Raw genomic sequence first — 22697 nt, 5'->3', positions numbered from 1 at the left:
AGGTGCACCTGTGCTTTGATGGGGTATTGAATTTTACAAATGTGCTCCTCAGCTAGACAAAATCCATTATGAAATGAGAAAATTGTTGACCCCAGCCATTTTGGCCTCACATGAAAAATAAAACAGCCTACCAGCTTTTATCTTGAGAGAGAGAGAGCGAGCGCTTCGGGATCATAACTCAGTTCTTCGCTGCTGTTTCTTCCTTAGTCATGGTTGTCTCTCTCCTTCTCTTCCTCACAGTTTACCCCTCCCGCCCAACACAGCCTCACTTTTTGCAGTGAAAGTCATCTCGCCTTAAGTGAACCCGCATTGCCAAACCGTTACAGTAAATCCCAAAGTATTTAACCGACAAGCGCATCATCGTCATCTGTGTATTTGGCAAGTCCAATAAATTTCTCAGAAAATGACTCAACCTTGCATTTTCCAGGCCGCTGTTATCTATCCAAACTAGGATGTGGGTCCATGTTTCATTTCACACAACACCGTGGGACATTTCATCACATCAAGGAATCTCGTGTCTCAGTCTTTTCTACAACGCCTCACACTGGCTCTCACTTTGATGCTCTTTTTAATTGTCTCCACTCTCGCCGTACCTTGTCAGTCACAGTGTCTGTTAAGAGTGCGTGCGGTTTGAGCCTGCGCCAGGGCTTAAGTGTTTAATTAGTAAGAAGAGAACTTGCTTCGCTTTGACAATTGAGCTGTGCAGATTTTAAGGACTTTGAGCTCACCCTGTGACTCGAAACCTCGGCGACGAGATGAAACAGGGAGAAAATGACTCGAGGAAATCGATGTTGTCGGGCTGAGGCTTCACAGTTTCCCCACCTCAGTTTGCCATCTGTATGAACACCTTTAAGAGGTGCTAAAAGAAAAGCGAGAGGGGGACTTGGGAATATCTGTCATGATTAGGCTGTGTGCAGGCAGGATGAGGACCGAAACGCAAACTCACGGGAAAACAGGACTGAACACAAAATATAGCTTTATTGCTGACAGAAGATAAAGGCGATACAAAATAATATGAAACTAAACTGGGAAGTTCCAAAGGAACTGACTCACGAGGAAACACACGGAGGGGCGCACAGTCATGAGGGAGAACACGACACTGAACTGCGGGAGACGCGGACACAGAGGGTTAACGAGGGAAGTGGGAACACACGGGGAACACAGCTGACACAGATAATCGTAACGAGACACGGCAGGAGTGAACACAACATGACGCTTACTGACGAGAGACTGTCAAAGTAAAACAGGAAGTACACAGAGGTTCAGACAGGAGGAGAGAGAGCACAAGGAGAGCACGGACATAACCGCCTGGGGAAAACATGGAATAAAACACAAGGAGGGGAAACGAGGGCTCACAGATACATAGAGGGGCACACAGGGGGTAATCAAATAAGGAACATCTTAACAGAACAACCTAGGAACCAAGGCATAAATACAAAACACACGAAAACTAAGAATACTGGGCCAATATGGCCCAGGACCATGACAATATCCATGTTTTCCTTGTCTGTTTGCCCTGTATTTTTTACCTTAATGATTTCCTTTTTTTGTCTAGCTTCTTTCGATATTTACAAACCATCCTCATATCTCTGTCAGCATCGTTTGAGACGTTTTCTCTCTTTTCTCCTCACGTATCCTCTCCATTTTCCGCATTTCACTTTTTCCACTCTAATTCCTCACTCTTGCTCTCTTGTCTCGTAACGTTTACTTTCCTTCTCAAATTATCAAGTGACAGCATTGGGGCTTTTAAGAGAATGTATTCACTTAGTAAGTATACCTTTGACTTCAGTAACAGGAATTTGCAATTATCTGTCAGGCTCAGTGCAGCGAGAGAACAATTCCCACATTGTGTTTTAACATTCGGCTGCAGTTTAAAGTCAGACTGTGCAGCTCTGGTAGAGCAGTTGCCCATTTCTCAACCCACTGCACATCTTCTGAAATCTAATTATCACTTATTTAATTAGAGGAAGACATTACAGTTAGCCTGTAATTAATATAAGACATCTGCTACTTCCTACACCATAAGCATTAAGCAATAAATAAATAAATAAGGGAAATGCAGTCACATGCTTCTGTGCAATATAGCAATAGCGAGATGAAGTGCTAAAAGTTGCCCCAGGATTTCTGAAGAGATTAGTGAGTCATACTTAACTGAAAGTAACCAGACAAATTGTTAAATTGAAGCTAATTAAAGGTAATGGATAAATGTTTAATTTGGCCGACTAAATATAAGGGATATGTAGTTGGCTGAAAATAATGGATAAATGGTTGAAATTTGAAACACTTAAAATAATAATATGCAATTGAGCGAATGACTAAACATAAAAAAGCCTTAAAAACATCGACATACAATGACTTTCTCTGTATTCAACACAGTTTACATGCTGGAAAAGAGTAGGATGAAGTTTGCTTATTTGATTCTATGCCCCTTAAGACTATTCAGTAATTTACAATCAATGTTCGTTGATATACAATCAGATAATATACATGTATAACTATAGACACACATATAATACACACAAAAAAACAATATAAATAAACCAAAACAACAAAACTACATTTTTACATCAAGCTATAAACCGTGTGATTAACCCTCCTCTTAATCCCTGTATTTGTTAAAATAATCTCTTTATATTTGTTTTTTAAACTGACTTTAACTGAGAATTTGTTCTTTCATGAACCTCTTTGAAATCCTCTTATTGTACTTTAAAAGTTTCTTCCCATGTTTTAGGAAATTTACTGAATTTTTCTTCCATTACTTATCTGTATTCACCCTCTGCATTATGGACGGGCCCCAGGGGTCCAGGCTGGTCCATAAAAGTGACTGAGCTACCTCAGCTGGATACAACTGAAGTCATTTGATAACTATAAGTAAAATTAAGTCTAATTAATTTTGTATTGAAAATAGGAACAGCCGTGCCCATGTTAAATATTCTGGTAATAATTGTACTAGCTTGACTGAGGAGGGCACTGATTTTGGAGCATGTGCATGTCAGACCTTGGGATGTCGTCTGGCCTTTATATAAAATATGTCTCTTAGGAAGTAAAGTAGGTCATCATTAGCTCATGAGGCTCACTTAAAACTTGAGAAGAACAAATATACTATGCACTTACTGTGGGTTCATTATGTAGTTTTAAAGGGTTTTCCAAGTTTGCTACCATGTTTACCACTATAAACATGGTAGCATTAATCTGCCCACCTTTGTTTTCCTTTGTTTTCTTTCGTAATGAAATAGCAAAGTGAGCTGAGTCTAATAGCCCCAAGTTTGTCACTTGTCCAGTCCATCTATGACGCAGTCTAGCAAACTGATATAAAACCCGCCTAATGCTTAGTTTAGCACACTCTAACTAACACTGAGCAAATCCAGATGCGGCTCCACAGTCGATATTCCTTAGCTAGACCCACTTCTGCTAACTATAACTCTAAAATGTCTGTGTTATAAACAAAGAACAAAAAATGCTGTTCTGTTGGCTGCAAAAGCATCCCATTAGAACTGATGCCTGTTGCTTTCGAAGGACAACAGTTGTGCTGTGATTTCAGCTCATTTACATGTAATAAAATCACTCAGAAATCTAAAAAGAAAAGAATGTGTTATTGATGTGACTCAGGCTGCAGTCACGAAGGTGTAGAGACTGGTTAGCAACCACCTGGTGAGCACCAGTTGGTAAATCTCTGCTGATTTAGAGAATATGCTGGAGTACATGTGATCAAATGATTCTGGAGGGTTGGCATTTGAAATACAGTCAAATGATATGAAAACAGAAAAAGCTCTTTTTATGATAAAAAAAAAGTCTAAAGGTACCAATAAATGCTTGATATATTTCCTTTAAGTAACTTTGCACTCACTGAAAAACTTTCAATCCTATAGTCCAACAGTCTTTCAAGCCTATAGTCAAAATCAGGAAATGGTGCTGTAGTAAATGAAAGAAATGTGACTTCACAACTTTTTGGGCTTAAGCTGTAAGAAATATATGTGTAAACTTACAGAGAAAGTTCTGGTAGCTCATTGGCCAGACTGTCTTGTTGTTATAAAACAGAACATTTTGATAAATTCACAAACACTCTCCTTTTTTTTGTTCCTTTTTAATCTTGTGGACCCGTTGTAAAAAGGAGACATTTATGTAGCAGATAGGGAAAAACAGCAACTTTTCTGTCATCCATTGTTTATCTATTGCAGACTTCTTTGAGCTAGCATGAATGGCGATGGGGGAGGTCTTTATCAGGCAAAGCTGCGAAATGTATTAAAATGCATTTTAAAGCCCAAACTTAGACCCTCATTCACATTTTCCAAATCTCTCCAGGGGGCCAGACTTGAACCTGTGCTGGGCCCATTCTGGGCCCCGAGCCTCATATTTGACACCCTTGTTCAAGACATTGAACAAGGGTGTTTAAGAACATTAAAGCAGTTCTGAGACAGACAGTTCTGAATCATGATGAGTGAGGCTACATAAAGGACCTCTGAGAGAAGTAGCACAGTCCAACTGGCAGATTTAGACTAATTCATCAGATGTGCAAAGAAAATCTCTGGACTAATAAAGACATTTTTTATTCCAGGAGGAATATTTCAGTTGTAATGGTGACATAAATGTAAGAGCGTGTCATGGAAATCTACTGGTAAAATCCCAAAAGATAGAAATGAGTGTATATTAGTTGAGAGCAAGGCACAAAATATCTCAGCCAAGAAATCATGTATTAAAAAATAATAATTTAAAAAAAGAAATTAGGTTATGTAAGTAGATTCTGGAAAATGTGAATGAGAGTTTCACCAATCATTTGACCAGCGAGGGCTCCTCTGGTGCTGGACTGGAGCTTTAAATGTTATTGTAACCTTGCGCTGTCTCATGTCCCTGTTCACAGAGGGTGGCCAGATTAACAACAACGTGGGACCGGCTTCAAACATGGGCCAGCAGCACCCTTACCCTGCCCTCGGCCAGCTGTCTCACGTCTATGAACAGCACCAGCAACAGCAACAGCTCCACCAACAGCAGCAGCAGCAGCAGCAGAACAAGGATCTCAACAAGTACGCCTCTCTGAAGGCTGTAGGTGAGTGACTGCCAAGTTTCTTTTTTTTTTAGTGGAGGGGAGTTTAGATGAAGGAGAATATTTTTACAGTTTGTGGTAGGCAGTAAGCCTGATGTTGTTCTGTTGGTAACTCTTACGACTATAGCAGTGTGTAGATTAGCAGTGAAACCTAAGGCTGGGCCTGCCTTGTTAGTGGAGTCATCGTGATTCATCCCAAGTTGGCAGTGAATTTCAAGAAAAAGGAAAACCTAGGCTCCTATAAGTGACTTTTTTTGTAGTATAGTTTACTGAATGCTTTTTGAGCCCCTGAAACACAAACTCAAATAGCACCAGGTGTTTTTTTTTACTCTGGGAAGGCTCTAAACAACAGCAAGCACACTGCACACATAATTGACAGTGGTTTTTTCACTGCATCGCTAACCTGGATGTGGTGTAAGACATAAACGGCTTATACATAAATATTTTTCTCCTGCTTACTGGGGATTTATTTAATGGGAAATTTACACCATAGCTACGCCGCAACCTCAAATTTCTTTTGAAATCGTATGCCGTGCACCTCCCTAGAAATGTAACTACACTTCAGGTCAGTCCGCAACTACTGTGACTGATCTGTTCAGTGTTGTTAATGCCTTCTGTGCATATCCAGCAACTTTTTCGCCACTGTTTTTGAATTTATCAGTGACAGAATAACAATCGGCACCTTAGTATAAGGAATAATAATCATAGCATCAATGTAGGGACTGAAAAATCTCAGCAAATTCCTGGATTTAGAATTCCAAAGCTATTACAATGGACAAGAGGAAATGTAGCCTATAGATTTACCAGTTTAAGCAAACGTATTATACAAAAATATCACATAAAAACAGTGGCTCACATCCTTAGTGGTGTTGTGCAAAAAAATCCATGTTTAGCACAACACCACCAATGATGTGAGCCACTCACACAGGTACAGTAATGTCATAGGCTCTGCAAAAGTTTAGAACTTAAAGGGGAATAAATATAGTCATCTTCTACTCCACGTGTTCCTTGTTGGACTCTACAAGATGGGAACATCCTCACAGTTTAAGTTCCCAGTTCAAAATAATCCTTATTTACCTTTTAGAGGGCTTCGGGCAGCCTCCCCATTGTCTAAAATCAGTTTCCCTCCCCCTCACTTTAAGATGACCTTCTCCTGATGCTGGCCGTGTTTAATATCAGCATTTTATATTTTAAATGACAGTGGATACACTTTCACGCATGCAACCAAATCCAGTGAGTCAGCGGCTGTAGCAGCTGATCTAAAGTTGCCTCATCACCATACGTTCTTTGGCAGTCACATTGCTATTTCATAATCTGAATTCATTCGAGGCCGACACGCAAGTGCTTCCAGCGAGCGTTTGTCAGCTTGTTTATGCTAGACAGGTACTCTGCCTTCACTAGATTCAGAATTCAGCCCACTCACGACAGATACAATCTACAAATGTCTGTATAAACAGCTACGGGATGCTATTTGTCTGCATTCGCTCCCTTTTATTTGAAAAATGACCGGATAGATCGTGTTTTGTTCTTTTTTTTGAAAAGCCTATCTGTCCAGCATGTCCAGCAGCACAAAGTAAAACTGATTGTGATGACAAATGCATCCTGTATTGTCAGTGGTATTCCCTACACTACTGTGGCCCTGACTCATCTCCAGACATGTTACAGTAATAGATTATCCTGCTTGTTTGTGCTGAGTAATACTTTGTGCCCCTGAAGCAAGAAGAAGACGTGTCATTATTATGGTAGCAGTATATGTAACTGCCAGCGAAATTGACAACAGAGAAAGACTTGAATGAGCAATGAATACCAAGCGGTAAATGAACGCATCATTTTTAAGCTTAAAGGATTACACCAATAAAAGCACAGGAGTGAAAATAGTGGTTAATGCTGTCATGCCTGAGTCCTGAACTTGGCAACTTTATTGTTTGATGGTCTATTTTTATAATTCCCAGAGAAGTGGCCGAATATAGACATCAGAGAATGCCTAGATATTTTCAGCACAGCCACAGTTGTGTTTGATTGCAGGAAATTGTTCAGTTATCTAAAACGCCAGCAGAAAACATCTTGGTGTCAGTCTGCGAGAATCCAACCATTCTTTCTTAACTCAAAATTTCGTGCCAATATTCAACGAGGAATAAAAATTCATCAGACAAGCCAATTTCCCCTGAACACATCCGTGCACTGCAACCGCAAACTGTGCTGCAGTTTGAGTGCAGCATACAAACCCACTGTTTCTCAAAAAGTTTTTTCCTTCGTCTTACTGCACACAAACCCAACAGATGGATGCAACACATGCTCTGGGGATTGTGCGCGGCATTGTGGGAAATGAACGAAATCTCTATCTGTTGGGAAAACAGATGAGGCAGGTACAAGAGAATTCTAGCAGTGTTATGGAAATTTATGCTATAAGAATACAAACTAAAAAAACTGGTTTTAAAACTGTTTCCTTGGAAATGTTAAAAATAAATGTAAAAAAAAAAAAAAGCGGCCTAAAGACATTCAGCCTGCATCTATATCCTGTAAGTCCAACATTAAGAGATGACCAATACCCAAGCATTTGTATTGTGAATAGTAAATTTTATTTTGTTTTCTCCATTAAGAATTATTCCTACCAGAGAGGCTGGTCTGACTCGTTCAGAGCCTGCTGATCTACTTGAATCTTTAGGGAATGGTCTGCAAAAGAGAAAATATCCAGTGAGCAGCAGTTCTCTGGGCTTGTTGATGCTAGAAGTCAGAGGAGAAAGGCCAGACTGCTTTGAGCTGATAGCAAGTGTCTGTTGGTGTCACTGTGCTTTGATACCCATTGTTTCCAACTGTGCAAGAATGGTTTGCTGAACAAAGCAAGCTTTCGCTGTAGTCATTTACCGTGTGACCAATATAGCCTCACCACGTTCAACCAGCGCATATAGTATATGTAAAGCCCAAGAGCAGGTGCACAAATTGTGGTCCATTTGCGAACCCTAGCTGTCAGTGCAGCATATATGCTTACTTTTTAAAAGGGGCCATTAGTCCATGGCGCTATAGTGCTGGGCTCACCTTAAATGAGTCATATGGATCTGCCCAGTTCTATCCCCACTAGCCGCAGGGTGGGCTATAGAGGTCTAGTACTATGTGGATCAGGCATCGATCAGGGGCAGAGGCCTTGCCCGTTTAATCCCCAGCTGCCAGAACTGGTAGACAAAAGTGGTTCTGATGGGGGGAGTTTCTACAAAAATGTAGCATTTTATGAATCTATTGCAAGTCCAAATCAATTTATGATTCATTTAATACACATCCAGTTGGCAAATCTAATAAAGGTCTTGCATGGTCTCTACCTTAAAATATAAAGCGCCTTCAGGCAACTGCTGTTTTGATTTGACATTAAAAATAAATAACGCCAAAATATAAATAAAACTGAATTGAATTAAACAGAGGATACACAATATAAGTTACTTTGTCTATCCTCTGCCGCTTTGCCGCTGTAACTACAAATCTACAGCCATTTCACATCTGCAAGCTGCTTTGTAACCCACCTTCATCCTAGCCCCCATATTCATGCTGTTCCTGATGTAATCAATGCGATACTTGTTGTTATTCCTGCTCGTTTCGGCCGGAGTGTCTTAATATTCCTGTCTTCTGCAGCTTTTTGTGGTAACACAGAAATCTTGTCACATATAAACTATTACAGATGTCAAAATTAATAAATAAATCATTTTACAAACTGAAAGGTCCTGATGACGTTTTTTAAAAGTCTTTTTTAAAAAGTATTAAAACTATATGTGCTACATGTTCAGTAAAGGTTCTGGGTTTAAACCTCTCATCAGCCAGGTTTTCTGTGTGGAAGTTGCATGTTTACCCTATTTGTGCAGGGGTCCAAATCCTCATGCTTCCTTCCAAATTCCAAAGACATACATATTAGGTTGACTGGTTACTCTGAACTGAATGCGGGGTGACTATGACCATGAATGGTTGCCTTTTTAGTCCTATTAAGGACTTGGAAACCTGTCCAGGGTGGAGATGGGTGGCTGTAGTTGAGGAGGTAGAGCAGGTCGTCCACTAATCGGAAGAGCGGTGCTTCAATCTGCTCCAGTCCGCATGGTGAAGTATACTTGCGCAAAATACTGAACCCCAAGTTGGGATGTGAATGCTAGACAGAAACCACTGCATGAATTTGTGTGAATGTTGTATGCATTATATAAGAACCAGTCCACATTAGCCCATTCACTATATCCCATTCCAGTATATCACGGCAGAGAACTTTAACTACAAACAGAAAAGGTTGACACAAACATCAGCGTTCAGTGTCAAACTTGTTGTAGAAGATAGGAGGCAGTTACGCGGTGTTTTATAAGAAACACAATGCAGAACTCAGCAGGATTCTCTGGCTTTTTATCTTTAATGAAAGCACGGATCTGGGTGCATTTTGGATTTGACAGAATTAGCTTTGCAAAATGAAATGTCATCACCCAAAGGCTAATACGACTCCAGCACTAATAAACAAGACTGGCCAACCAGCACACACTGGCACGCTTTACAAAACTTCCAGCCAGCTCTGTTCAGCCAAAGGAAATAACTCTGCCCACAGTTAGTCGTAATGACATCCGCCAGCAGTTGGGGATCATTTTTTTTCTTTTTTTCTTGGAACAGAAGCAGTTGTTTTCCTGTGATTGAGAGATGATACACTGCTTTACTATACTGTAACTTTTTTTGATTTGAAAGTTGGGGTATGTAATCCTTTTTTATTGTTGGCATGTACAAGAAAACTTCACACTTTTCCTGTTTAGGTTTCCAACTATAACTTCATTGATTTTATGATCTCTATGGTGAATTGTTTTTCTAAGGAAGTATTAACTCTCAGCAAGTTGACTTTTTTAATGTACTGACACGGTCTGAAAGCAGTGACAGCCTGTGGGCCATAAAATCAATATGAAAAGCTGTGCAGCATGGCTCTCAAATTGTCTGGAGGTAACATAAAGTTTCATCATTTAAGTTAATGTGATAAAATGTACAAAACTACTCATGAGGTTCATTAACAATAAGCACTTTTATTTTATTTGGGTTTTTACAAGCCTCTTTTTACTTTTCTTCACTCACACCCTCCTCCAGTACCTTTCTGTAGCCGTCGTACTCGTCCCTCCCACCGCTCCCATTTTCCCATGAACTCCGTTTTCTTCTTTATATCAGTCCCTTTATCAGCCATCTCCTGCCCTCTGCATTTTTATCTCATCTTTGCGTTTTGCTTCTTTTGTCTTTCTTTCCCATTATCTCTTCTTCACCCTGACTCCACCCCACCCTCAATTCATCAAGCTCCATATCGCTCCTTAAAGAACCATTGGGCTGTTAATCTTGATCCTCCTTTACAGGGGCTCATATTTGATTCCATTTCTATAATTGAACGGAGGTCTCTTCCCTTCAGGCTCATGGTTGACTGACAGTTTTCCATTTTCCAAGTGGTATTCAAAGATTCACCTATGAAATGATTGGAAACCTGTACACACAGGCACCCAGGATTCCAGGAGGCAAAATGCCATTACCTTGAGTTCAGTGATGGGAAATTGACACACAAGCTATGAAAAATGCATGTGAGGGGGAATAACAGAGACAAAAAGAAAATGTGCAAGTGGCAATCTCGAAGGCTGAAACACAAAACGGCAGAAATGACAAACACTGTTTTTGCTAAAGTGGACACACAGCTGGCCCTAAAAGTAAATCAGTCAGCATAACCTTGATATTAAAATACACGGAGGTTAATCAATCTAATCTAAATCTGACCCCTTCAAACACCAAGATGGTGAGTGGTCCACAAACTAGTAAAGTGTAAAGTGAGCTTGTTAGTCCCCATAGGGAAATAGTTCCTCTGCATTTAACCCATTCACCCAGTGAAGCAGTGGGCAGCCACCAGTGCAGCGCCCGGGGAGCAGTGTGCAGGGACGGTACCTTGCTCAGGGGTACCTCAGGGTAGCCGTTCAGTGGAGTCGAATCCCCGACCTTCCGATCATTCCGATCATGGGACCACCACGCTACCTACTGAGCTATCCTAGTTGCATCCAAGCTAGAGATAGGAAATAAATGTCAGCAAAAGAAATCTGAATAGCTAAATTATTCTCCTCTGATACATGTTCTGGTGTGCTCACTAACTGGAAATGGAACTAGGTCTTAAGCACTACTTTCCCAGCATCCCCCATAATAGCCTTTCCTCTTGTTCTTTAATTGCTTCTGCCATTTTAATGGCCGATGATCCAGTTGAGAAGGCCCTCACCTGTCAATCAATAGCCATCTCCACTGTCCCTCTGTGCATCTCTATAAGGTCACTTTATTGAGTTCTAACAGCAAACAAGGCAAAAAGCAACCAAGAACGATCCCTGGATGCAGGCCTGCAACTCAGCCTGAGTACAAATGACCAATTATGGCCCACTTCTATTGTACAAATGCTCTGCTGTAGTTAATGACTGTCCTACATCCAAGAAGATTCTCTTGTTCTTACATGCTGGCTAATAAGTCAATTTTCCAAATGCAGTAAGCACAGTAAATCCTAGGTAATTAGGGCTTGTTTTATTATTATCATTTTTTTTAGACTTGCACATAAGTGGACAGAAATCAACAGAACATCTAAAAGCATTAACATTTAGTTATTTGTCTTGTGTGTCTTTCTTTCTTTTGCCTTTTTGTCCATGCAAACGCGCAGCTACGTTAAGCGCTGATTTTGAAGCAGATTATACCCTCCTTTGTTTTTTCTTGTATTTTTTTAGCTGATTGTTGCAGCCGCACTCCACATGCACATTCATTTTAATGAGGACACTTGAGACACATCCATGTTGCAAGTGCCAGTTATATGCTAAGATGCCGGCTTTAATATACTGTGATGTAGAATACATTTAATAAGAACCTAATAATAATCATACAATTATGTTTTCATATAACAAATGAAATGACCACAGTAGATATTCAGTCTTACTCGAGTACTCAAGATATTAAAATGTCAACCGCCTAGCATCACTAAGGAAAAAGTCATTTGGCTTCTTTTGGATACCATGAATAAATCATGATCAAAATTTGATTGAAATCCATCCATTAGCTGCTGAGGTATTTCAGATTCCATAATCTCTCGGATTTTATAATGAGGCACACGTAATTTGCATCGCCAGCTTTAGTCATGCACTACAATTACCAACCCTTAGTCACTTTGGGAGATAGTACTGTTTTTCCGCGGCAGAGATAGTAGCTAATAGAAAGCACAGGTGTTGATTGCGTCTCAGTGATGCATGGAACACGGTGTTATTTTGAAGGAGAAAGCAGTCTAACACCATTGCACAGTTACAAAGAGTTTCTGGAGTGGGAAAAAAATAAACCTCACAGACAGAAAACTCCATTTAAACCCAGACTAATGGATGTTTTTTGTTTAGGATGGCAGCACTGTGACAGCAGGATCCACCCACTTATAGTGAATACTAAAAAAAGGTCTTCAAATTTGGGTAAACCATTGGAAATTTGAAAACGTTTTAGAGACTTCAAGAACTAATAATCCCCCCAGTAAATTGGCAGTAGACGACCTAATTGCCTAACAAAAAGCAGATTGATATACTGGTCTAAACCTAATAAGGTTTTTATGTTGCTGGCACTGTGGGACTTCACGAAGCAGTTCTCGGTTTTTCCCCCTGATGTATAATGTGTGCGAGTCTCTGCAGGACACTGCTTTTCTCATGCAGAGGCATGCTGAGCCCACGCTGCGTAGCAGTGGCATTTTTCCGTTTCCACTCACGTACACGGCTGGATGCATGTACCATCGAGCTGACTACTGCCGGATTGATTCACCTGTCGCCTGAGCAAGTTTGATCCCCAGCGGCAGTCTCACAGCGACTCAGCTAGTGAGGCTGTGGTCTCCCACCACTCCCACCCTTACCTACAAACCCCCACGCCTGCGCTTGCTATCCGCTCGCAGGCCCGCGTTAGTTATTTCTCTTCAGCGTTTGCACAGCGATAAACTAGATTTATAGTTACAGCGGTAAAGCAAACTCACTGAGTGTGTTAACTTTATCTTCAAGGACGTAGCGGCAACAAGGGACTGAAGAGTAATGACTCAACTGTGAAAGTGAATCTGACAAAAAAAAAGGGTCACATTTCGCAGTGATAAGAGAGACTGTAGCTTGGTGACACTGACTGACAGAGAGAGGAATAAATGTGAGCCATTAACGCTGACTGCTCCAAGGCTGAAGAAACACACACGGATACACACACACAGATATAGAAGATGCAACAGATAGAGGAGTCTGTAAGTCAGGAAACAGACACATTCTATGTTTTGGTTGACTTTTTGTTCATACTTTTGACAAACAATTCAACAATTCTTCTATACAAAGTATAGAAGACATGTTCTCTGGAGGGAGAAATAATACTTCTGCGTCTGGCAAACCGATTGGTTGCCAGGAGAACTGCACCTCTCTGACTGCACTGTGATGATGATTTGCCTGAATTTGGAAAACACTCTGTCAACTTTACTGTTATGTTATGTTACGACATTAATGTGAAAAATTTATACTTTAAAATATAAAATTTGCATCTGGTAGTTCGTTTAAGCTAGCTTTGTAGCACTTACCTTTGCTTTAATGATGAATAATTTCATTTTCGTTACCTCCCACACAATAAGATTGTTTACCCATCAAGATCAAAAATACATGTAGCTGTCCATACTTTAAACGTCTTCATCCTGGCAGCAGTGGAAGGTGAGCAATTTTCTACAAGATACATAGATGTCACTGAACTGGAGCTTTGGCGAGACATCGCCATTTTTAGGGATTTAAATTAAGCTGTCGGAGCAAAATACGGATCACAAGTCACCAACATTCATAGTTTCTCTTCATATCTTTGCTTTTCCTCCATGGATAGATGATCCAACTAGTCTTGTAGTACACTTTTGTCTTGCAGTACCAGGGACTGTCTACTATTGTCCATCATGATGCTGTAATGTTTTGCTGGCCTGGTTAGTTAGTCGGTCACATGACTGAAAACTATGGATGGATTAAGAATGGATGTCTCTCAAGTTCATATGTGTGTACACACGTGTAAAGGCAGATAACCAAATACTTTTCAAAACATTTTTGACTTGTTTAAAAATACTGAATGCAAAAATAAATGTCTACAACTTAGGCATTCTCAAAAATCCACTAGTTGAGCGTGCACTGAGGTCTGATTGAAATCTTTCCTTAATCTTATGACATAACTGTAATAAACTTGCACCGAGTTAGAAAAAAATCACCCATGTCATGCCTAGTTATTAGCCTCACAACTTTCTCCCAAAATTTCTTCCTTCTTTCTCATGTTGAACTCCTTCCCACCATGCAAAAATTGGATGTTTTCTTGGCTTTAAAAGGGAGGAAGAGGCGAGCTGGAGGAGAGATTCTAGGCTTTTCTTTTGATTTCACTCCTCCAGTAGCAGCACGGGCTTCTAACTTGCAGGCGTTAGCAGTGGTCCTGACACTCTGCTTGGTCAGTTAGGTGAGGCTGACTAACAAAGTATAGGGGTTTGTTATATGACCTTCTTATACTGTGGGTGTTAAAACTGATGCAATATCTATATTTCTGCTTTCTGTCTGTGTGTGCTCATAGTGATGTGTTATCTTATGGCTGATCAGCAAACTGCTGAAAGTGTTATTTTTTGATTCATTCAATAAAAAAAATCTTCCATGGTGGCAAATGGCCAAATTTAAGAAAGTATATATCGTTTAATTCAAGATTTAAGCTCTGCTCTGTAGCAGTTTTTTGTGCCCACTTAGTGTTTCATTGCTTCTCTTACTCTTTCTCTTCTTCTCCTTTAGCTGCCAAGTACAACGGCGAACTGTACAACAAGCGTCGCGTGATGGTAGAGATGCCAGCAAAAGGACTTCCTCTGCAGCCCATGGGCAACTCCCGACCATCCATGGCGTCCATGGGCAACATGTCATCAGTGACTCCTCAGATGACCACCAACCCCATGGCTTCAAACCCTATGAGCGCCAACCCTATTAACCACGTCATGACCCCAATGACTTCAATGACACCCATGACCTCGCTCACCCCAATGACTTCTATGACTCCTATGACTTCCCTCACCCCTATGACCTCCATGACTCCTATGACTTCTTTGGGTCCACTGACTCCAGAGCCAGTGGCCACTTATGTCACCGAGATGCCCAGCATCTCCTCTGTCTCAACCCTGCCGACAGAACGGCACATAGCCGCTGGAGGAGGAGGGGGACACAAGCCAAACGGCCAGAAACCCAAAGTCAGCCATGGTCACACTGCCCACAGCTCTCACAGCTCTCACAGCTCTCACACTCATCTTCACAGCCACAGTAGCAAGCCACCAGGACTAGGGGCTACCTCCCTGGCACACATGGCGGGGACCATGCCAGGTGGCACATCCCTGGGCATCTCCAGGGCTGCTGAGACTGTCATTGGCCACGGCTCAGCTACAATGGGCCGCCCACTGGCGTACAGTTCCAATACAATTGCGTCCTCACATGCGATGGGGCTGGGGCTGAAGGGCTGGGACGGGACTGAGACGGTGGGCCGGAGGAAGACCTACGGGCACAAGAGGCCTCAGTGTACCATCCTGGAACCGAACCAGCTCCACAGCACTAGAGGCCACAGCCACAGCCAACACTTCCTCCCCACACAGCCCTACTTTGTGACCAACAGCAAGACAGAGGTGACAGTGTGAGAGAGAAAGACAAGAAGAAATAAAAAGAGAGGAACAGGATGCATGTGGAGTGGTGACACGAGTAATCTCTGAGTGGAGATACAGTACCAGCTCTTGAGATGTTCAAACGTGCAGATCTTCACGTGTGTTTGTGTGTAGAAGTCGAGGGTCGTTGGTTTACTATGTCCGAGTGGTCCTTGTTTCACAAACAAAGTTCACGACGAAATCTCTCTAAAAGACCTTTGCTGTCAAAAGGACGGCCCCCGAGTAGGTGGCATCTGTAACCATACTAACAAAGAGCCTACAGAGCAGGGATGTCTTTACACTTGTGGTGATATTAGAATGTTGTCTCACAGCTAATATCTACTCCATAATGATACCGATATTGGAGAATTACAGTGCGACTGCTCTCAGATGGGAAACTGCTGATTTAAAAAAATGGATTGGTTTAACAAACCAAACCTGAGAAGCAATATAAGGGATCAGCTGTAGGCACTGAAGCATCACGGGTAATGAGAAATACAGCAATTACCCATAAACCTCGTGACAAGAGGTGTGCTCACCTGTCCAGCAAAGTACTGAAGGGTTTGGAAGAAAAAACACTTCCTCGTGATTCACACCCAAATCTCCCGAGGGCTTTCCAGCAGACACACACGATGAGGGCCCTGGGCTTTGGACTGCAGACATGAAAGCTTTGTACTGTGGCTTTTCACACGCACCTCCTTGAGCTGTGCGGCTGAAGGTCTCCCTTTTCCACAAGAAACTCCAGAACAGAGAGCGGATGCTGTGGCACTGGTTTTATTTTGTTCTGATCTCGTCTGCGTGATGACAGCTGACCCAGGGGAGGGACAGGGAGGCCGGGACGAAGCATCTGCATGATGAAAATGCACACATTCAGAAATACACGGACACGCAGAGTTACCACACAGTTGGGTTTTTAATTATTGATGCCAGTGAATTTAACTGGCATCAAAATTAAATAGGTTTGAAAATGCTCTTTTACGTGACACTTTTGACTTTTAGTAATGGCAGCTACATCAAAAAGACCAATGTAATCCATGCACACACAGGAAACATCTTTAAGTTTTCAAAAAACATTAAATTGCACATTTAAAAAACATTTTAGACAACATGCTATGTGGTATATGAGAAGACTGATGCCACCTCTACATGTCTCTGTGTTAAATTTAATGCTAGAGGCAGCAGATAATTAACCTAGCCTAAAAAATAAATAAATATATGGAATGAATGTTAGAAACAGGAGGGGGAACCATTAGCCCAGTTCTGTGCAATCGAACAATAATGAAATTGCCTTCAGGGACCTCAAAACATCACTAATTAAGATGTTACATCTACTTTATTTATTCTGGAAAAAAAGAAACCTAAGAGTAAAAAGGACATCCTGTGGTTTTAAGTGGGGGGGTATATGTCAGACTTCACATTAGGTTGCCAGGCAACAAACTGTTGAACTATTCCTCTAAAAGAATTAATAAATAGTGCAAAAAAAAACAAAAAAAACCCCAACCGTGTTCTAATGTAGCCGTGGTGAGGATGATCACGCTGGAAGCAGACAAAATGACTAATTTAATTTAGACTTTGTGTGTGTGTTCCTTTTTTCTGAGTGTGCAAAGATGAGACATGCCCAGACATTTTTACAAAGTGGACCAAATGTAAGAGTTTTGACCTCTCATCGTGTTAGAGTTTACAGAGCTCTGGGATTTAAAAAGTCCTAAAACTGCCACAAAAAGAGCGCAAAGAGCAAACACCTTGCTGTCGCCCGCGAGGCACTGCCACGAGAAGCTAGTCTCGATCAGATCACTAACTGTACTCAAGCTCCAGCTGAAAAAAAGAAACCCGGCACAACCAGCTGTAAGAATCTATCTGGGTTACATGACTCAAACATAAAAATAAATCCCCTTAAATCTGGCAAATAGGCCAAATCTTCTAAGGGATTCTCAAAGCCTATTTGCTTGTTTTTTTTTCATGTAAGATATATTAGCAGCAGCAGCCACTGTTATCATGTAAATCTTGTCTTCTAAAGTGCTTCATCCACCTCTATTAATTCAACGAATTAAGATGCTTTTTAAGTGATCAGACTGCACTAAAAATGAGAAGCATTTGGCAGAAGTGTAAACACAGTTGACAGCAGACAGCATCCCACTAACAAAGACAGATTGTGAGGGCATTTTTGGATAGAGAACAAGGAAGAAAAAAGCCGGGGGGTGTTTAAAGTAGGAAAACCTGAGAGGGAGAGGGCCACGTGACAATCTTGTGAGAGTAAAGGATATGAATATCAGCGTATACCTGAGACAGTTTTTTGCCGGCATCAGCTGCACTGCAAGCAGTTTGGGCACGTTATGGATGGAGGTGTAAAAGGAGAACCTAATACTGCAGTAATACTGCAGGTTCTAAGTCGGACACGAGAAGAAACACCTAGGCCATCTGAGCGCATAGATAAGGGGCTCTGAGGGAATATTTTTCCCCTCATGCTGTGGAGCCCCGTGCTGCCTTCACGATCACGTGACTGTAACCCGAGGCCAGATTGAAGGCATGGAACAGGATTTAATAAGTCATCAGAGCATTAAAATGTGTCACCTACACACTTAACACACGCACACACACACACACGTGCGCACGCATGTCGCGAACACATTACAGGGTGGACTCTGCTTTCCTTGTGTTCCCACAGTGCCGAGCGGCAGGTGTCATCACAGCAGAGAGACCAAGAGTCGGTACTGTTACTGCGCCTGTTGTACATGAAAGACTGTGAAACTCCAGACCATGGCCCTTTGTAGCGATAACTGATATTATGCTTTTTATATATAAATATATATATATATATAAATTTACATAGCCTTTCTCTCTTAATCTATTTCTTTTCATCCTTTCCTCTTCTACACTTTTCCCCCTCCTCTTATCCTTTTCTCTGTCAGTCTAAGGAGAAAGACCTTCAGAGTAAATATGTGAGAGAAAACAAAAATGGGGCTGCGATGAATCTTTTCTGTAACAACAAAGTTCAGGCACAGTAAGACTGTGAGTCATAATAAGTTACCTTGATAGACGTGATTGGTTTCCCCGTGCACACTGCACACATTTCACTGTTCACAAAGTGTGTGTGTGTGTGTGTGTGTGTGTGTGTGTGTGTGTGTGTGTGTGTGTGTGTGTGTGTGTGTGTGTGTGTGTGTGTGTGTACATCCAACCCAGGCTGATGATTTTGTGATTATTGTCTTTGAAGGAGTCAAATTCAAACAAAGTCATATTTAAAAGGGATTCAAAGGAATACAAATACATATATTTGTGTTTGGTGATGCTATGCAGGATCCCCCCCTTATATGTTCCTGTTTCCTGGCAGATTGTGTTGTTTAGGACAGAGTTGAGAAACAGGTCAGTGTTCGCTGGACGTACATTATCAGACCCAATTGGCTTAATCCAGCAAGGCAGAAATGTGGAAATGTGAACCCTCCATGCAACCTCTTGCTGGCAAATCTTTGAAAGCTCATCCAGCTCTGCGAAAGCAGCCAGCGGAACAATTCGTAGGACGGTGGAAACAGTTGGCAAACAAAAAAGCAACCAACAAACCCCCCACCTCCCCCATTGCTCATTGTAACAGCCAAATAAACCTGATATAAAGGAGGGAATTTGTTTGAGCTGGCTGTGTCATGGTTGATAGGGTCAGGGCCACAGATGAGTGGGTTCAGGAGGCAGTCATGTCTGACATTCCTCATCAGACGAGTCAGCCAGACAAAAAAATGCCAGAGCAGAAGGACACAGGTAGTCTGCAGGCTTAAAAAAAGAGTTCATTTATTAGTGCATTTTTTTTTTTTACAGTCAGTACTGGCTTAACATACTGCAATAATCTATACGGTATTAAAACTGCTGCATAGGGAAAAGTAATTCAGTGCAAAGTGTGGAAGTTTTCATTAACTTGTGGGTTGATGGTGCTGACCAACAGAAAGCTGCACAGTACATCTTTTGCATGAGAGTTGTACTCTCATTTCAAATTCTAATCCTAATAGGAAATTGTACAAAGGTATTTCAAAGCAAAATATTTTACTCCCTTGCCAACTGCATTCGCTACATTTGTTTTAGACCTGCAAATTTTCGCTGGTCTTGATAGACGGCCATTGTTACAGTAAACTACCTGTGTCAACTGCTTTTTATTAATGAATGCATTGTTAGCGTTCTACCCAGCCTGCCCTGTAGGCCTGGTCAAAAGTTGTGCAGTGTGACATCAGTGCTGCATTAAACTAATTTATTGATGAACTGACAGTAAACAGCAGCGAGCAATGATCACAAGAACTAATATTGATAATCAATCTCCAACCCTTCACGCCCAACTGGTCGCAGCAGATGGCTGCCCCTCCCTGAGCCTGGATTTGCCAGATGTTTCTTCCTGTTTGAAGGGAGTTTTTCCTTCCCACTGTCACCAAGTACTTGTTCATTGTTATTGTACTACTTTGTTATTGTAGGGTCTTTACCTTACAGTATAAAGCACATTTAGTGGACTGTTGTTGTGATTTGGCCCTATCTAAATAAAATAAAAATGAATTGAATTGATGCTATCGTGTTGAAAGGGGCTAAAGGAAGAGCTGACAGGCAAGCAAAGAATAACTTACCCACTTACAAAATAACCTAGAAAAGTATTAGCAGCCACAAACTGAGTATTATAAGAGCTTGGGCCACACATGCGTCACTGAAGGACAAAAGGAGGTGAATGCGTCTGGGATATAAAAATTGGGGATTAAAGCCCTCCCTCCCCTCTCTTGTTTTTGGAGTTACCTTAATAACAAGTTCTCCTGTTCAGCAGAGCAACCAGAGTTTTAGATAGAAGTGCTCAGCAAAATATCTACAAAGGGTATTCAGTAAGAGACAGAAGAGGAGCTGCACTGGGGCCTGTGGCCAGGGGGCTTTATTAGTTTTCACTGTGGTCTTTAATCACCAAAACCCAAAGAAATGTGGGAAGGAACTTTGATGCTGCAACAGGGACTCCACAGTCCACAGAGGCGCACAAAGACAGAAGAGGGAAATTAATGTCAATAGTTGGGAGAAGCTTTGAATTATTGATACAGTAAAAATGGTGGTGCATGGCGCATGAGTGCTAACAGCTGTGAATCAAAGACAATTTGTTGGATCTCACACACACAAAGACACATACATATACACAATCTCTTCTTTCCAGTGTTTTGCGTTGCTCAAATTATTGATTATTACTGCAGCACATGCAGCTCGATAGATTCTCGCATCAAAATCGGCTATGTGTATGCACTGGAACATTGCGTTAGCTCCTTTGGGCTTTATTTTTACACTGTGTCCTATTTAAGCTGAAGATGTGAAGCATGGATTGTTCTTGATGTCAGTCTAAATCAGGAAAACGCAGCTGTCTGTATATATTAATTTCTTAGTGGCAAAGTAGTAAAGAAAGACCGCCCCAACCCCACCCTTTAATTAGAACAGATAAAAACGCGACGTGCTTGTTTCGCCGAAGAAAAGACAGAGCAGGGTCATCAAGACTGCAAAATGGGATATGTACAGTTCATCAGAATGACATAAAAAGGGCTTAAACACAAGATACGTTTTTCTCCACTCTTTAATTTCTCTGCTCTTTACTGTTGTTATTTGCTGGGCTTAGTAGTGTTGTAAACATGACAGCTAATGGAAAAGCAGCATCTTTGTGACCATACATCCCGAGATTACCGTGTTATCAAAGACGGTTCTCGTCAACTATGTTTACAACTTTGTATAGCATCAATCCTTATGTGCAGTGTTTTCTCCACCTGGAGCTATCTACTTATGCACAGAAGCAGAGGAGATGCGGTGTTTGTTGTCCAGTAACGCTCAACATTTGTTTTAAAGTGGACCAATTACGCTATTCCTTATTTTATGTCATGTATATACAATTCTCATATTAAACCGGGGCCACGTATCAATTAATGAGGACAGCATATGTGAAAGTAATCCCTGTAAGCCAGCTTTTTTTTTTGTATGACGTCAAAAAAAAATCAAATATCTAGGGCTTACTGAGGGCAGAGAAGCCCCTCCCACCTGCTGTTGTTCTTTTATTTGGGAGAGACAGCCAATCAGAAGAAAGTTAGCTTACAAGGGAGGCTAGCCTTAAAGAGACAGTCGCTAAAAAGGCTTGTTTCAAACAGTAGATAAACTGGGGGCTCATGTATTAGCTGAAAATCAGATATGTATTGATTATTTGAGCTGTGAATCATGCTACTCTAGTGAAGTCCAAGAATAAATACATGGAGCCTGAAATGAGCACAGCAGACCGTTTTTTCTATGGCTTGCGACTATGGTGGATTTCATATGTAGGGTTTTTATCAGAAGGTAATTTTAAATATAATCTAATTGCTATTAGGATTCAAAGAAATACTTCAGTGACAGTGCATTTAAATGTAATCTGCATAGTGACTTCTGCTAGGGCCCAAAGTTAAAGGGTTTTCCATCAGTTTTGAAGATTCAACAAGTTATTTGCAGTAAAACTATGATCCATTAGTATATCCTTTTATAGAATAAGTCACTGATTAACTCATTTTAGTGTTAATCAAGCAGTACATACAAAGTTACCTATAGGAGGTCCGGTTTTCTATTTTTGATGTCCAGACCAGTTTGTTGTACTTATGCATATGTGTTTATGGATAAGTAGGGCCCCAACACTGCATTTATGCGTAACGTAAAGCATATTTTTAATGGTAGAGCCCCCATCTCCCACTATTGTTTGCAGAGTAGCTTATAATATGCACCGTGATGCCCCATTGTCCTTTTACTGTTTACTGACTTTATAATTTGTGGAATTAAGTTATGAAAAAGCTGTATTTTGGTACTATTCAGATATTGTTAAGAAAAAAAAAGAGAAATATAGCAGATGTATTGTCCCAGAAATATATTACCATAGTGTTGCTATGACTGTCTATTTTTCCTCTTTTTTTTCGCAGGGGGGAGGGGTTGATAGGGATATTTTTGTTCTTCTTTTGTTGTTGATTTGCCATCTGACAG

General features: G+C 41.0%; 1 protein-coding gene across 1 annotated transcript in view; it reads left to right on the top strand.

Annotated features, from left to right (window-relative positions):
• Nucleotides 1-18882, top strand: part of shisa9a (shisa family member 9a) — a 58038-nt gene extending 39156 nt beyond the window's left edge. The window contains exons 4-5 of the mRNA XM_080871962.1: nucleotides 4859-5044; nucleotides 14833-18882. Coding sequence (XP_080728088.1) covers nucleotides 4859-5044; nucleotides 14833-15716 — 1070 coding nt within the window. The 3' untranslated portion in view covers nucleotides 15717-18882. The remainder of the gene's footprint in view (nucleotides 1-4858; nucleotides 5045-14832) is intronic.
• The last annotated feature ends 3815 nt before the right edge of the window (nucleotides 18883-22697 follow it).

The sequence above is a fragment of the Rhamphochromis sp. 'chilingali' genome (assembly GCF_963969265.1).
Source record: "Rhamphochromis sp. 'chilingali' genome assembly, chromosome: 22".
Taxonomy (NCBI): domain Eukaryota; kingdom Metazoa; phylum Chordata; class Actinopteri; order Cichliformes; family Cichlidae; genus Rhamphochromis; species Rhamphochromis sp. 'chilingali'.
The sequence above is the reverse complement of the archived record's forward strand: the minus strand, read 5'-3'. Positions and strand labels throughout refer to the sequence as shown.